We start from the raw sequence: 17,516 nt of genomic DNA, 5'->3' as shown, positions 1-17,516 counted from the left end.
TAATGGGCTTTTTATACACTAGCAAGGGGAGAGGCAAAAGACCTCCCCCTTTCAAGATCAAAGCACAGTGTACAACCAAGTGTAGACCCTTCAAAACACCTAGTTACCACGCCCCAGGCAAAGCATCTTGTGATTAGGCCTTGAAGTATGAGACACCTGGTGACCTTGCCTTTGCACCCTGTTATGCAGCCTTGGAGAACAACATAAACTCTGACACTCTGACCTTGAGTCAAACCACAAGTTGGAATCTTTGTGGGCTCCCACACCAAGTTCTTTGCCACATTATTTAAGGTCACTGTCTTATTGCATTATAAGACAGAAATATCCCAGTTTTGGTGCCTAGCGGTTGTGGTCCTAACTTTAGTTGGCCAGTGACTACACTGGGTGTTTGGGATTCTAGTGTAGTATTGAGTCTTCCTCAGGGTGAGCTTTTAAACATAAAAACCATGTTTGGGGATTGACATATTTCAGTTGACAAAAACAGTCAGAAGCAGAACTAAAGGGGTTAAAAAACAAGGTTAGCATATTTGAATATTTGCCCAGAACTATAGACATTGATGGAGTAGATCTTTGTTTTAAAGCTACCTATGTAGCCTTCTGATTATTAACCCTGTGTTAAAGTTTTGAGTTAACCTTTTTGTTATAAATATTATAGATTTTTAAGTATGTTCAATAAATTTATAAATCAATAATTTCTTAGCTGCTCTGCTCTTGTTCTTTCTGTCTGCCAATTTTTTACCTCAGACATAGAGATTTTTAAAAGCAAGTCTGGACCTGAAAAAGGGTGGGCCATAACCCAATTTCAGAGCCAGCCCTTAATAAAGTAGAACTGCATAAAATAATTTTAATTTTATTCATATCTAATTGACATTTGAATCCCTATTATATTAGTTAAAATGGCCAGAATGCTGGAGAGAGAAATTCTGAGCCCAGGAGGCTGGCTGTAATAGTAACAACTGAGCTGTAACCAAGACACACAGAAATAGTAAACCCATACATTCAAGACCAGTCAGACACAGACGTGCAGTGGCCATATTCATGCATTCAAATATTAAAACAAACAGACAATTTTTTTATTTTCTCTAGCTGTAATTTCAAGGAGGATTGTCTCAATAGCTATTGGATCCAATTCTTTGGGTACCAGAGAAAGCTGCCCATAAGCCCAAGTACTACATTCTGCAACCATATGCTGTTATTGAATTATTTCAGGGTGTGGCTCTGGGCAGCCGTGATACAATTTAATGGAGCTGTGGGTGCAGCGCTCCCATAGCAGAGACAGCTTGTCAGGTTTTGTGAAAGAGCCGCCTTTTTTTTTAAATATGAAACATAGAGCAACAATTAAGCAATTAAATAAAACTACAGACAAACTGACAGACATGGACAGATTGCTGCTCCAAGGACAACCAATAGAGTGGGAGAGGAAATGGGAAGAGAACCAAATATCCTGTCAGTGGGACCCAGACATCCCACTGCTCTGCCAACCTGGCTGGAGAGGCAGATGAGGCATTGACCTGCTCAGTTTCTGACCTGGGCCGGTTGCAGGTTCCTCCTGGCCACTGGAGGAAAAGCTGGTTCTTCCTCAGTTCCCCCTTGAGGACTGGTGCTGATGGTTTGGGGTGTGGCTTTTCAGTTTCCTCTTTGAGGGCCAAGATAGTTTTTCTTGGCGGTCCTGTGGAAATAAAGGGTGTTAGCGAAGAAGAGGGGTATAGGACTAGATGCTGACATGTGACAAAGTAAGGAATCTGGTCCAGAAGGCTGGGAGTCCCAGAGATGACATCTTTAGCATGAGCCACCATATATAGATATGAGATAGATCATCGAATCTACTCTGAGAAAAATGATAAAGAAATAATAGGATAAATAGGTAGATCATTGAATCTACACTGAAAAGAAAAAGGGGAAGATATAAAAATGACAAAAGGTAGACTACTGAATCTATTATGAAAAGAAAAAAAGAGAGAATATGGTTATGATAAGATAAAAAGGGAGATTATGGAATCTATTTTTAAAAAGGCATTACTTGTTTTAAATAAGATAAGTAATGAAAAATTTTTGGTCTGAGTTTATCAGATGTTACTGGACTGGACATTGTTAATATATATAATGGAGTTTTTATCTGAATCTGTCAAATGTTAATGGACTAGACATCATTAATGTAATTTTTGGCTGTATATATTGTATATACTTATTGGATAGTTTTTCTTGTATTAGTTATAAGCTTTCTTTAATTTTAGACAAAAAGAGAGGAAATGTGGTGGTATTATGTTCCCCAAAATATCGTGTACCTTAATAAACTTCCTTCTCCTGGCCAGCCTATATCAAAGGAAGGCCATTCTAGTGGACAGAAAATGGTTAATTTTTCTTTTTTAGTTTCAAACCCGTCTTTTTGTGCTCTAGTCTTAAACTCCTGAAAATGGTCAAGAATCAGAATCAAGGGAGTGGGAGTACTTGGCTTTTGTCCTATAATGTCAGCCTTGAGTGTCACATAGAACAAACAGTGCAAAAGCAAACAAAACATGAAACAGTGCAGATTCCTCCTGGTCACTGGAGGAAAAACTGAAACTGAGAGGATGGCTTGTTGTCGATTGGTGGGTGCGACCTACCCGGTAGATTTTGAGAAACCAGAGGGATCCAATCTTGTACAGAAGGGTTCAGGGAAGTCCCCCAGTTCCCCTATCAGAAGGGTCCTGGGATGTCTCCCGGTTCCCCAGCCTGTGATCCTCCTGTGTGTCCATTTAGACCTTTGCAAGGACTTCAGAAATGGGCCCGGTCAAAGTATAATGTAAGACAGAGACAAAGTAAAACCAAGCAAGACAAATAGAAAGACATTCATTGGCCAGTCAAAGACTCCACAGGTTGAGGTTCTGGTGGGTCTGGGGGATCCCACATGAACACCCAAATGTTATGCCTGTGTCATGAGCCCCCCAGAGACCATCATATGTAAAAGCAAAGAGCCTTTATTGCAAGCTTGAGCTTGGGCTCTCTGTCCGTTCTAACACAGCAGCTGGATCAGGGAGAACACTGAGCTCAGTTGAGGCAGGGTTTTTAAGGAGTAAAGGATGGGGGTAGGGGAATTCCAGATTCAGATGGGGGTTGAGCTCCTGACTGGGCAGGAATGAGGCAACAGAAGTCTCGTCAAACAGGGATTGGTGCTGGCGTTGCTGCAAGGAACTTGGCAATTTGTATACAGATTATGTAAGCTATCCTTTATGTTCTGGAGCATCTAGCACTTGTTTGTCTCAATTCTGATTGGCCTCCTCCAGGGTATAGTTTGAGGCTTTTCCTGGTTATTGTAATGGTGAGGCCTAGTCCCAGTACTGTTAGTCTGCAGCCTATCATAGATGCATTAATGCTATGTTAGGCCTCTTCACTAACCAGGCTATTTCTTTATGCTTAATCTGCTTCGTGGAGAAATAATAATTCAAGCTGCAATAATAATCATAATTTTCCTCCCTCTCACCCTTCCTCCTTCCCTTCTCCCTTCCTTCTTTCCTGTTTGAAGTGTTGGGAATCTAATCTAGTGACCCATGCATGCTAGGGAAGTGCTCTACCACTGAGCTATACATAGCAGTTCTCCATCCCTTGTTAAACTTTAGATGTTACTTTATGCAGTAAGAAGGCCTCACTTACACTTTATAATCTGTCAGGTAAGAATTATAGTTCACCTGATTTACAGAAGGAAAAATGATTATACACCATCATATAAAACTTGCTAGGGTATGTCCCTTGACTTTGGCCAGGCCAGGGGTTGCCTTACCATATACCATTCTTTGCCATGCATAGGCTGCTCTCTGGTGCCTCTTTTCTGGATTATTCTGTCAGATTTAGGGCCATAATTTTTGTGTGCTGAGTGACAATAAGAAGGATGGCTGCTGAGTGTCACTTATGCTTCCAAATGGGGTCAGGCCACCTGTCCTCATATACTTATTCTCTTTATCAGCATCTCTTTTTACGTATCTCTATGAACTAGTGCAAATTCACATATTAAGTCTCCTTCCAAAGTATGACCATGATGACACAACCACCTTCCATGTGACTCCCTCCCAAGGGCAGTCATGAGTAGACAAGTTTCTCTTCATTTTCCTCTTTCACTTTATTCTTTCTCTTGTTCACATCCTGCTCTCTGTTTTCCCCAACCAAAAACCTGTTTCTGTCCCCACAGTATCACCAGTTGTACATCTGGAGACCCCCAAGGATCCCTGACACACCTCCAAGACTCTGCACCTGACATTCTGTCTAGCATAGCACTGGATGACAGTCACCCTGTGTGAGCAGCTGCTCCCCTCTCAAGAGCTAGGCCCTCAAGGCTTTCCCAGAGCTTGTCCAGAGCTCAGTTTCACAACTGTGAGGAGAGCACTGTTGGTAGCTAAGTGAAGTCCAACATTCTTAAGGCATTGATGACATCACACCATTCCACCAGAACTTACTCTCTGGTCTATTAAAGAAACACATCCAAGGAACAGGCCATGGGCATTCAGGATAAAGGGCTGGCGTCTCCTCTGAACACTCAAATGATGTTCTCTTATCCCCATTATTACTTGACTTTGAACCTCATTCTTGTGAATAATCAAACTTATTAGTAAATCTAAATAAAATATATCTATGCATTAAAAAGTTGAGAAAATGAACAATTAAGTATCTGTAATACAAAGTTACTAATGCAGTTTATTTTGCTGTCATATTTATGTTCAGCTACAATCATATTAAAATGTAAAATTTCTAAACTTTTATACTTTGCTATAAAGATTCACATGCATTTGTAAGAAGTTATTTGGCAAGCTCCTTGGTCCCTTCACTGAATTTTTCCTTTTGGAAACTTATAACTGTAGCACACTATCCCCAAAGAGATGAAGACTGCACAGCTGTGTCTGCATGTACTTATGTATCCGTGTTTAGTCCAGCACAGATGTGTCTTGTGTGTACATTTGTAAGCTCACCATCAAGACAGGCTCAACCCTATGACAAGAAACCCTCATGCTTCTCCTCCCTAGTATGTCCTCCCTTCAAAGCCCTGGTAACAATGTCTTCTGACTGTACTATTTTGTTTTTCATACTAACCAGGACATATGTGCCCTGAGATTACATTTCCCCTCAGCATGATTTTGAGATCTACCCAAGTTTTTACATGGATCAGCAGTTGATTCTTTTTCTAATTGAATTCTTTAATCTTGAATTTTATGAGCTCTTTCTGTCTTCCAGGTATGTCAGAGAAGTGATAGGCAAGTCTTTCCTCTCAGCCTATATGTAGCTTATCTCTACACCTTCCTAAGAACCTCCTCGAGGCCAAAGCTGTACATTTTCATGAAATGGAAATTTGCTTTATAATTACAATTTTGCAATTTTTTTGAGACAAGGTTTCTCCATGTTGCCCTGGCTGTCCTGAAACTCTCTCTCTAGACCAGGCTGACCTCAAAGACACAGAGATCTACCTGCCTCTGCCTCCTGAGTGCTGGGATTAAAGGTGTGCACCACCACTACCCAGCATAATTTTGCATTTTTAATGTATTTTTGATATTGTGTCTTAGAACTCTTCTGTAGCCCTAGGTTCCAAAAATTTCGATGTGTGTGTCTTAGGGTTTCTATTGCTATGAAGAGACACCATGACCACAGCAACTTTTTATTATTATTTTTTCATTTATTTTACATGGTGACCATAGTTTCTCCTCCTTCCTCTTCTCCTGTTTCCTCCCTCCACCTCCCATCTATACACCCCCCCCCCAAAAGAACCACTCCTCCTCCTCCATCTCAGCTCGAGCTGGGCGAGATTTAAGATGCACCTGCACAAGGTTGCTGGGTTCCTGATTCAGGATGATCCTGCCCCTCGTGTGCTAGGGAGCCAGACAGGTCTAATGGAAGCACTAGTCCTGTGGCTTATCTTTGGAAATCAGGGTTCTAGTCCCTTGGGGATCTCTTTAGTGCCCCCAAAGGATTAAAAAACAACCACCGTTTAGAAAGGGGCAGGCCTCTGGAGGGCATCAGCAAAGCATGGCACATCAAGTTAAGGCAGGGCCAAGCCCCTCCCCCTGCATCAAGGCTGGGCAAAGCAACACAGCATGGAGTATAGGCTCCCAAAAGCCAGCTCAAGGGCCAGGTCCTGATGCCACTGTTAGAAGCCCTGCAAACAGATTATTCTACACAACTACCACGCATAGGCGAGGGCCTAGATAGATCCCATGCAGGCTCCCTAGCATGGGGTCCAGACTCCATGAGTTCCCATGAGCTCTGGTCAGCTGTCTCTGTGGGTTCCCCTGTCATTACCTTGCCCCCCCCTAACCCTCTATCCCCCTTCACCCCCTCATCCCCCCTGTGCCAATGTGTTCATGGCTACTTCCCACTTTCTTTTCTGTCAGGTTCAGTGTGACTGGATTTATGTTGTGGTCTTTGATCCACTTGGACTTGAGTTTTGTGCATGGTGATAGACATGGATCTATATGCAATCTTCTACATGCTGACATCCAGTTATGTCAGCACCATTTGTTGAAAATGCTTCTTTTTTCCATTGTATATATATATATATATATATATATTTTTTTTTTTTGTAAAAAACAAATCGTTCATAGATGTGTGGATTTGCGTCAGGGTCTTCAGTTTGATTCCATTGATCCACCTGTCTGTGTTTATGCCAGTACTATGCTGTTTATATTACTATAGCTCTGTAGTAGAGCTTGAAGTCAGGGGTGGTGATACCCCATGGCAGCTCCTATAAAGGGAAACATCTAATTGGGTGGCTTTTTTACAATTTCAGAGGTTCAGTGCATTCTCATTATGGCAGGGAGTATGATGGCATGCAGGCAGACATGGTGCTGGAAGAGGAGCTGAGAGTCCTACATCTTGCAGACAACAGGAAATCAACTGAGACACTGGATGGTATCCTGAGCAAAGGAAACCTCAAAGACTGCCTCTACAGTGATACACTTCTTCCAACAAGGACATGCCCATTCCAGCAAAGTCACACCACCTAATAGTGCTACTCCCTGTGAGATTATGGGGGCCATTCAAACTACCATAGTATGGCTTCTAAAATTTTTAGTTTTAAAACTTAGTTAAATTATGAGTGAGTGGATGCACACCGAAGGAAGAGGCCATGGGCATCAAGGGAAGGTTGTGCCTTTGTTGCCAACAGGAAACAAAAAGCTATGGATTCCTTCAAAATTAATCAGTATTGGGTTTGATTGGGGAGACCTCCTGAGGATTTTGGCTGCAGACATGAGGGAGGAAGCCAGGAAAGACTACAGGACGGGTGATATGTGTGCTGATCTCTCTGCAGGGGAACAGCTCTGAAACTGGATGAGACATGACACATCTTGTTAGCCACAGAATCCTCATGACACATTATTACATGCCACCCTTCCATTCGGCATGGATAGAGAGTTATATTACTGTTTGGGTATGTGGTCCAAACGAACTTACAACGTTGACAGATGTCTTTTACCTGCTCACACACAGAGCTGAGAGTCATCTTTAGCTGACTTGTGCACACTGTACATTCCATACTTGTGTTAATGCAGATGTATGTGTTACCTTTAAAGGTTTGTGTGTTTTCAAAATAAAAAGGGAGGGACAAGACACCAATGAAGACAGGCAGCCCACGTGATCCAGCCTCTCAGAATGCTTCTGTTGCATTTTCCTCAAAATTCTACATGCAGAAGAACTTCAAAGCTGCTAGCTGAGATGGTCCAGCCTCACAGACTATTCTAGACAGGACAACAGATAAGCTGTATACTTTCCTATCACACAATGTAATGTAAAGTTCTAGCCTTAAAGGCTATTATTACAAGCTGTTTAGGATAATTAAGAAATTAGTAGTTAGTAGTTAGTCATCTTTAACAGTCAAACTTAGTCATGTAGGTATGTTTTCAAGGTCAAACAGAGATATATTCAAACACTTCAGAGACCTACAGAATATAGCATTTAAGATGGTTTAATAACCAATTACTTCCAAAAGGGTGATACATCAAAGAACCTCTATATGGACTTTAAGTAAATTGTGGCAAAGTTAGCTACTGGGCAAAGAAACTGCCTTTGCCTTGACTGCTGACAGTATTCTGTCCAAATTGGACAAGCAGGGTACAAAAGAAAACAACTGATAAACTTGGCCAAGACAAGGTAGGAAAGTCTTTCAAAATTCCTGCTTTATAGAAAAGTCTGTCAAACATTCTAGGACTGTAGGCTGAAGATGGATGCCCCAGTGTTGCAGAGGAACCTTGGGTGACTGTAGTTAACCAGCTCTTTCATTTCTATAGTTTTGGAAATTGTTTACTCTGTACTTCCTGTCTACTCAGGTAATAGTATATCATGTCTTTGATGGGGATGAAGACTAGATGGTTATAGTTTTCCTTGTTACCAAATTCAGAAAAGAAATTTACATAAGGGACATAACGTTTATAAGGTTGAGGAACATAAAAAAGTTATTTATCTAAGAAGATGTTTTTAGGTCTAAAAAGTTAGCTTTTGGATGGTAATACAAGTTATGACAGAAAATAGGTGAAAATTTGGACTCAAAAGATAGAATAGATAATGGAATAATTTCTCCAAATTTGCCAAATACTGAGGGACTGGATATTGTAAATATAATTCTTCCCCAATAATTGTAATTATTGTATATAGTTTTACTAGGTTAGAGTTAAAACCTTTCTTTTTTATTTAGACAAAAAGGGGAAATATTTTGATCTCACTGTGACATTCCAGACTGTCAATAAAGTTTACCTTGAATCAGGAGACAGAGCCAGTGACCAGCCAACCAGAATTAGTCACAGAAAAGCCAACAATTTGGTAGAGAAGACACACAGGAAGGAAAGGAGGGCGGGGGGGGGGTGTCGGGGAAACCTATGGTTTGAGCTTCCCTTTGGTTCTGGAATGAAGAAAGAGACACAGCTCTTGCAGAGTCTTGGCCAAAAAACAAGGTCATCTGGTTGTTTCTCGGCTTCTCTGAACTAGCAGGTTTTCACCCCTACATCTGACTTCTGAGTCTTTGTTGGTAAATAGAATGATAGAAATTTAATTTAAACCTATATATTGTGTCCTTGGCAGAGTCAGGCTGTAGGACCAATACACCTGTCAGGCTGAGGTTGAGTAGCTGGCTGGGCATTGAATGCAGGGCTGTGTGGCCGCAGATGATAATTAAAATATCAGTAGACTCATGTGCAGCCACTAAGCTGATAGAAAAACGTCAGTGTGGACTTACACCTGGGCCATCTATTTCATGGCCCTGCGTGTTGAAATCAGGCATAGTAATCACCTCTCACATCCTTATTTTCAATAAGATGAGTTTTAGATGAATTTGTGTGGATGAATGTGTTTTAATGCCTAGCCACCCTCCTGGTTCGCAGGAGCTCAGAGCGGAGACTCTTCTGTCAGTGTGTCCTTACCGTCTCTGGGGGAGCTCTGACCTGGCCTTCTTTCCTTTGCAATCCAGATGTGCATCCTACTCATCTTGGGGTGCCCACCTGCCAGCCCCTCTTCCTCAAACCTTGCCTTTAACATTTCAGAATCACTTTGGTATCTCAAATAGCAATGAGCTGAATTTTGCTTTATGAGACAGAGTGCTAACAAATAATTCATTTTTATTAATACAAATAATGTATCACACAGGTAATATGAGCCATATAATGTTAGAACCAAATGATTCAACCAAAATAATATAACCAAGACAGTATTGCTGAAATGTGATAATAAAATTTTATAAAGAAAATAGTATAACTTCAGTATGCAATGTAATTTAATGTGTCATGAAATAATGTAATTTAAATAATATAACCAAAATCTTACAATCAAAATAACCTAACAAAATAATATAACCAAACCATTACAATCAGGTAATACAAACAAAATTATCAGCAAAATAATACAAGCAATTATTACAACCAAAAGGCATAAAAATAATATTAACAAAATAATGTATCCTAAATACTATAATAAAAATAATATAACAAAATATTATGACTCAAATAATGTAGCAATAACAACTTCATAGGAATGAATGTACTAGAAATACCACAAGCAAGCTGATGAATCAAAATAATGTTACCATAATAGAACACCAAATAAAACCAAAACAATATAACCAAATTTAACCAAAATTTTTGTAATGAAACAAATATAGCCAAAATATTATAACAAAATATAATAAAAATGTTATATCCAATTATAACAAAAATCAGAGTGGAAACAGTATAACAAAACAATATAACAAAATAATATGAACATGGTCAGCTATGTGCTGAATTTATATGCTCTTCCTCTCTCTTGGTTTAAATCCTGTCTGCCTTGCAGTTGTCAAGTCTGTAAGCATCACTGTGACCCCTGAGATCTGCCCTATTTGTCCTCTGTGCGTCCATCTTTCCTGGTCCTCAGCTTTCACCATGTTGTTCCCAGTGTTGGGGTTACCCATAGACCGTCATCCCCTCACCTCATCTTCCCCACCCATTTCTGCTCCTTGGCTCTCTCCTTTGCAAGCTGGGTTGTTTCCCTGTGGTAACAGCCTGCATTTCATGGGACCCATTTCCTCCTACCCAACTTTGATAATGGCCTCAGGTGTCCACACCATTATACTCAGTGTCTCAGAGCTTCCCATCAGCCCCTGGGGAGATTTCTCCATCATCTGGAATGAGACATCGCTGGAGAAGCCAGTAGACTATTTGAGAGTGTCTCTGACAACAGAGTCCAAAGACATTGGTTGCCCAGTAGGCAGGGCTGACCTCATCCTCTGACTTGAGTTACTCCTCCTCTCTGCTGCTACACTCCAGAGCCTGCACTGGCTTCTTCCTCCTCCTCTGGTCCAGGACTCCTGAACTTTGTGTGACATTGCAGCTATCTGTCCTCAGTTGCTGGAGATGATGGTTTGCTTGGACCCCTCCAAGCTGCTGCGGGATCCAATGAAGGTTTGTCGACCTTTGGAGGCTGCCATCCCTGAAGCCCGAGGTTCACTGGCTACAGTGGCTTCTGGGTTCACATTGCTGAGGCACTTGCTCAACCTGGATCCTTCATCCTGAATCTATATGGAGAGCCCAGGACTGGATGTTGGATTCTGCGGGTGCTGGTATAATGGGGAAAAGCTCTGGTCTCTGGGTGAGGCGAGGAGATGGCAGGGGTGGGCAGGAGCTGTATAAGGAGGGAAAGAAAGTGTTGTTAGGATAAAAGACAAACTCCTGCCCATCACACACAAAGTTCATAGTGGAAAAAACGATGGAAGGTCATGGTCATGTCTCACTGCTCCAAGTGACAAATCCGAAGTAGCTGTGATGACTGCTGCTGCTTTTGGAATCTCGAGATCCCTTGTGTGTATGTATGTGGTGAGTTTTACTATACTAGAAATGTCCATGGGATGATGTAAACTTTCTGCCAAACTGGGTCTATCTTATAACCCAGGATCCTGACTTCATCATTCTCCCTTAACTCTTTACCCGATGGAACAGATGGGGCTCTGTCACACCCTGCAGTGTGGCAGGGTATTTAGTAGGTTATTTTAGCACAACCGTATGCCAGGAAGAAGAGACCCTTAAGCATTTCACTAGAGTTCTCTCCTCACTTAGAGTAAATCCAAATAGAAAAGCAAATTTTAACCAAACAAAGTGCACCTCGGGGTATGATACTAGACAGGGTTGTTTCTGGGCTATGTCATTCATGATTGTGACTTCCTCACAGAAGTCCTTGCCCATTGGTTTCTTTTTCTTCCCAGAAATCTCACAGTTTTCAGAGACTAGTGACTCCATGACTTCTGTTGTCTGTGGAAATGTGACCTGAAGATGTCCTTCACTGGCCCAGCTCAGTGAACCTCATTTCATGTGGGAGCTAAACATAAGACCTAGGAGCAGAGAATGGAATGTCTCTTCTCTCCCAAGAACCGCACAGGGAGAGTCTCTTCGTCAGAGTAGAGTACTCCAGTGTTTTTCATCTAGGTAGATTTTTAAATGCCATCTGAGCTCACACAGGAGTTGTTGCCTAGACAATGTGAGTTTAAAATTTTTTTGAGAGTTTAAAAAACAAACCCAACAAAAAGGACATGCAAATTGAAACCTTGTGTCATGGATTGTATGGTCCTGTGATGCAATCCAGTTGGAGAATTGGGATTTAAACACTTCCTGTGCCTCAGCAGTGCTCATATGCCCATACGCTCCCATCTAAGAGGAAACTCCAAGACAGCCCATGTCTACACAGCCCAGAATACAGCTTCAGGGACTCAGAGGACAGAGCTAGCCCATGCATGTGGAGCCCATGACCAGGCCCTCCACTCACCTGGCTCATGTGCAGCCCCATGCTCCACGACCCTGCTGATGGTGTCCCAAGCCTGGGGAGCTAAGGGGCGCTGTGGCGCACCCGGCTCCAGACCCAGTGGTGTGGGTTCTGGTTCTGGATCTGGAAGGGAGAGGAGAGGTGAGTCCAGGAAATGGGCCCACCCTTGTTCTTCTCTGGCCAGGACCCTGTCCACCCACTCCCCTGGCTGAACCCCGTCTCCCCACTGCCCTGGCTGAACCCCATCCACCCACTCCCCTGGCTGAACCCCATCTCCCCACTCCTCTGGCTGAACCCGTCTACCCACTCCCCTGCCTGAACCCTGGCTGACCTCTTCACACTCCTGTCGTGTGACCCAGGCTTGATAATCTATGACTTGGAGGAACTCCTTCTGTAGCCTTTGGAAGTCCTTGTACAAGTCTTGCCATGTGTCTCTGCCCAGCAAGAATTGAAAGATGCTCCTCTTGGATATGGGGTCATCCTCTTCCATGTCACAGGCGATGTACCTGCCATAGGGAGGGAGAAGTACATGTCCCTAACTGTGACAGCCAGATGCAGGTGGGAGCATGTAGCTCTAGAGATAAAGTGGGGAAGCAGGCTGTGTAGGGTGACCTTGGTCTAGATCATCCCCAGGGCATCCTTGATACAAAGCCCGCAGGACCCATTCACTTCCCAGGAAAAGGAAACTTCCCTTTCTTCTTAACTACTGTCATGATGTCAGGACCCTCTTCTCTCCCCTCCTGGTCCCTTGAAAGTGTCAACTATTCTGTGGCTGAGGGTCACCACTCAGTCCCAGTGGCATGATGGAAGCTTTAGGAATGGGGTTTGGACAGACTGGTCCCCAGGAGATGCTCACAGGGCCAGGAAGAAGTGGATCCTGTTGTAGAGATGTCCAGGCAGCCCAAGTCGTCCAAAGTACTCCACCACCATGGACAGCAGGTACTGTGTGGACAGAGGGCTGGTGAGGGAAGGCAGGCAGCAGACAAGGGGGCAAGCAATCTCAGTGGGGCCTGGACCTTCTGCATCGGATCATTATACTCCAATGATACACAGAATGGGGGCTGGAATACATTTGCTCTGGTGGATGTGAGCTGATTATAAAACCTGAAAGGAATCTGGGGGATATACTAGGGATGGGCAGCACGTTTCTCCTGCTTCTGTTCTTGAGAGCAGTCCTGGGCTATCCTGGGCTCACAGACCATCTTTTTTCTGCCCATCCCCCGAGGGCTGTGACTGTAGACTATTTAGGTTATAGGTACCTTGTCAGTCACCCTGAAGAAAATGTCAGCTGCCAAGAAGTTCTGGATCACAGGATCCTCTGCAAAGAGAACAAGCATGAGATGAACTTGGAGTTCCCATCTGGTGGGTCAAGTGTGTGATTGTGGGTGAAGCTTTGTGAGCAGTGTGTGGCCTCCAGACTTCTCCCCCTGAGCTGAGATGAAGAAGGACATAGTTTGTTCCTGTCATCCACTGAACGCTGGAATCAGGGCTGAGGAAACCAAGGAACTGAATGTATATGGTCTGTTTAATTCATTGAAAACAGAGTAAATCATTGTCTGTGACTGGTGCATGTTGTATTGGGTGGTTTGCCTGGGTGTTGTTCCCAACCTGCCGCATTTGGTCCCAGATCTATGGCCCGATATCACCTCAGAGAGACCTTTGGTGCCTCACTGGTTTCATAGAGCTCTACTGTCTCTTCCTGTCCTACCCCTAGGTGCCATGGCCTTCTGAACCTTTCCTGTGAAGCTATGGAGAGCTGATAGCATCTCCATTTTGTAAATGTTTGGTTCTTTTTGTTTTTGGATCTTCCTGCTAGTGCATCCCCAAAGCAGGGGCCAGTGGCATTTGCCGATCCCCCTCCTCTATCTACCATCTTAGTGGTGGGGTCGGTCTGTGAGTAGAGAAGCACCATTACTTCCATATACATGTGTGAGCCTGATTCCTTCTCTCCAAGGACTTGTCAAGAGAGGAGACACCTCCACATAACCAGGTGGCCCAGGATCACTGTGGGGAAATTGGAACCACTGCTCCCTGTACCTAATTCTCAATTTTGAAAATTGGCCCTAAGTGTCCAGTCCTCAGTTCAGGGAACCCACCCAGAAGTCGGTAGAAGGCTTCAAGGTCCTCGGGTTGGTAACTGAGTCTTCTCTTCTTGTTTATTATGAGTTTTGTCCCCTCGATCCGGTCCACAGTCCATATGCTCCTCTTCGTCCTCCTCCTGGAGATCTTCAGCTCTGGGGCAGCTTCAGGGGTAGCTTCAGAGGTGGCTGGGCCTGAGGCCCGCAGGCTGCTCTCCTGGGTAGCTGTGGGAACAAAAGCTTCTCAGTCATCATGGATGTGCCATAAGGGGACTCTGGCAACTTCCTGACCATTAGTCAGGAATTTATCACTTCATGTAGACAGAGGAACAAGTAGTCACTCGGGTGCAATTGGCTCTTCATACAGAGACAAGAATGTCCAGGGATGATGGGACACATACCTGCTTTGACATCCGCCAGTGTCTTTGTCTTCTGGCCTCTCTTCCTTTTGGCTGGCTGCTCGGGGACATCCCCAGCAGAGGCATTGCTGGAGGCAAGAATGGTGCAGGTCCCTGGATCTGCAGGAAGAGAAGACCCCACATGACCACCTCACAGGGACAACCTGGACATGGCTGTGTTCTTCCCTTCTGATGATTCCGTGCGACATCTGAAGACATCTGGGAGGAACGAGCTCTACTCATCCACAAAGGAGACTAGAAACTGAGGTACTATGTACTGTTCTTGGCCAAGCACCAGCTCATCTCTGGTGCCTTTACCCTTGGATCATTCTGCCTGCAGGACACCAGCAAGGAGACAAATGAACTTGTAGATCTTCTATCTGATAGAGCTACAAAAGTGAACAAGGAAGGGATTTCCTGGCTCACCAGAACACCCCTTTCCATGGTCCTGTAGATGCTGGTTTAGGACAGTTTGGGAAGAGGGAGGGACTAGGCATAGTGGCCATGCTGTTTCACTCACACTGGGACATGAATGTCAAGGGGCGTGCACACACATACCAGTGATGACATTCTCCGGTTTCCTTTTTCTCGGTGCCCTCTTCCTCTTGGATCTCTGCTCAGGGACATCCCCTGCAGAAGCATCACTGGAAGCCCAAACGCTGCTGGCCTGTGTTGCTGCAGGAGGAGAGACCCCGACATGAGCACAAGAGGGACATGCTTGGCCAGTGCTGGCTCTTCCCTTCTCACACACGTTGAGGGGTCTGCATGTAACATCTGAAGATATCCAAGGAATGCCCCTAATCCCCACGTGCACGTATCTACAAAGGTGGCTTAGAATTGACCTCCCATGTACCTTTTTTTGCCAAGCAAACACTGTCGTCTGGCACTTCGTTCCCTGAATCATTCTGCTTGCAGGGCACCTTTGGGGAGACAGTTGACATCTCTGGTCTTCTTTCTATGGTAGGTATAAATACAAAGGGGTGTGACTCACCAGGACACCCCTGCCATGCCCCTGTAGAAGTTGGCTCAGAGTGGTTGGGGAAGGTGGGACTGGGGCAGTGGCCTTGCTGTGTCACCCCTCACTTGTCTGGGGACCAAGGGGAAAGCACCAAGGGTCATACATACCTGCCTTGGCTGTCACCAGTACTTTTTTCTTTTGACCTTTCGTTGGGTTCTGAAGCCTTGGTCTTGTGTCTGAGGGAACCGGTGCAGACATTAAGGAATCCTGTCGTCGTCTTGGTTTGCAAACCAAGGAAAGATTCAGACTGATTCCAATCCCAGGCTGTTGCCCTGTAACCTCCTTTTCCTAAAACAAAATAGTCATAAAAGTTGCAACAGTGGTTCCATAGTTAATGGTAGCTGGAAGATTTTTCTTTTGTGGTGATGGACTTAAACTTGGGGCTTCAGGCATTCTGGGGAAGTGCTCTACCATGGAGCTATACCCTGTCATTCTTGATTTGTTATGAAATTAGAACTTAATCAGTGCATAAAGGAGACCCCACTGTAGTCTTGTAATCTGCAAGTGAAGACTATAATTCATCTGCTTTACACTTGAGAAGGTGATTTCTGGACTTGCCTAGGATGTGTCCTTTGGCTGTGGGTAGGCCACTGTGGGTGTGCCACTGGGAAGACTAGCTCCTCCTGGGCATCAGTCATGCTTCCCGTGGGGTCAGCTGGATGACTTCACACACCTATGTTCTCTGTCGTCACCTCTTTCCGTATCTCTATGAACCTCTGTAAATTCACAGGCTGTTAACTCCCCCTAAACATGCAGCCATGTGGCCCACGTCGTCTTCCTCATGGCTCCCTCTCAAGGACAGTCATTGGGTGACAAGACTCCTCTTCCACAGCCTCCCTGTCTTCACTTTTCTTCCCTTCATTCCCACTACTTCCTGGGCTCTGTTTCCCTTCTCAAAAACCTGTTTCCATTCCCATCATATCACCAGTTGTCCTTCTGGGGACTCCCAGGGGATCTCAGACACCTCCAAGACTCTCTGAAGGAACGTAGTCGAGCCCTGACATTCAGTCTAGCATGGCATTGGGTGACACTCACCCGTGTAAGCAGCTGCTCCGCTCTCTCAAGATCTAGGCCCTGAAGGCTTTCTCCGAGCTTACCCAGAACTCAGCCTCACAGCTCTGAGGAGAGCACTGGCGGTAGCTAAGTGAACACCAACATTCTGAAGGCACTGATGACATCACACCATTCCACCAGAACTTACTCTCTGGTCTATTAAAGAAACACAGCCAAGGAACAGGCCATGGGCATCCGGGAAAGGGGATGTGTCTCCTGCATACCCAAGTGATGTTCTCTTGACCCAAGTGATGTTCTCTTGATTCATTTAAACTTCACCTTGTGCCTGACCAAGTCCTTCAAGATTGCAACAGAAAGTATGTTCCTGACAGTCAATTCAGAAGACACACGGTTAAGCATTGACCCCTCATCTGTAGTACAAAGCTAGTCATCCTGTGCATTTTGTTGTCTTACTTGTCCTTAGCTACTATCATGCTACAATCAAATCATCTTTACAATTTTATGTTGATACCAAGATTGGTATGCAGCTGTCAGAACTCATACCTAGAGATCGTCCATGCCCTCTCCAAATTCTCCCTCATATTAATGACTTTCAGGATCAGTTCAATATCAGGGAGATGGAGATTGGTCCCCAACCTTCCATGGCTTTTCCATATTCACACGCATGTACTTATGTGTCTTTATCTAGTTCTGTGAATTTATATGTACCATATGTGCATTTGTGATCTCTATCATGATGTACACATCTATGACAAGGAGCCATCACGTTCTCTCTTA

The 17,516-nt window shown here is 44.1% G+C and overlaps 1 protein-coding gene across 1 annotated transcript; it reads right to left on the bottom strand.

Annotated features, from left to right (window-relative positions):
- Positions 1 to 9,700: 9,700 nt before the first annotated feature.
- On the bottom strand, positions 9,701 to 17,102 carry LOC102911537 (uncharacterized). Its single transcript, XM_042276204.2, has 11 exons — positions 16,761 to 17,102; positions 15,833 to 16,013; positions 15,561 to 15,662; positions 15,266 to 15,382; positions 14,711 to 14,827; positions 14,328 to 14,534; positions 13,491 to 13,549; positions 13,088 to 13,173; positions 12,563 to 12,737; positions 12,235 to 12,354; positions 9,701 to 11,100 (listed from the first exon to the last, which is right to left on the bottom strand). Exons 2-10 carry the CDS (start codon positions 15,921 to 15,923, stop codon positions 12,295 to 12,297), a joined length of 1,014 nt encoding a protein of 337 aa, XP_042132138.2. The 5' UTR covers positions 15,924 to 16,013; positions 16,761 to 17,102; the 3' UTR covers positions 9,701 to 11,100; positions 12,235 to 12,294.
- Positions 17,103 to 17,516: the final 414 nt, after the last annotated feature.

The sequence above is a fragment of the Peromyscus maniculatus genome, chromosome 4, assembly GCF_049852395.1.
Source record: "Peromyscus maniculatus bairdii isolate BWxNUB_F1_BW_parent chromosome 4, HU_Pman_BW_mat_3.1, whole genome shotgun sequence".
NCBI lineage: Eukaryota > Metazoa > Chordata > Mammalia > Rodentia > Cricetidae > Peromyscus > Peromyscus maniculatus.
Note: the sequence above shows the minus strand (reverse complement) of the source record. Positions and strands in the feature narration are given on the sequence as shown.

Bases quoted from the DNA above. Each gene is read 5' to 3' on its own strand.
- LOC102911537 (XM_042276204.2), bottom strand. From the start codon at position 15,923: ATGTCTGCACCGGTTCCCTCAGACACAAGACCAAGGCTTCAGAACCCA. The intron at 15,663-15,832 runs GTATGTATGACC...TACCTACCATAG, and splicing joins ACTGGTGACAGCCAAGGCAG to AAAGAAGACCAGAGATGTCA. The intron at 15,383-15,560 runs GTACATGGGAGG...CTCCTCCTGCAG, and splicing joins TGTTTGCTTGGCAAAAAAAG to CAACACAGGCCAGCAGCGTT.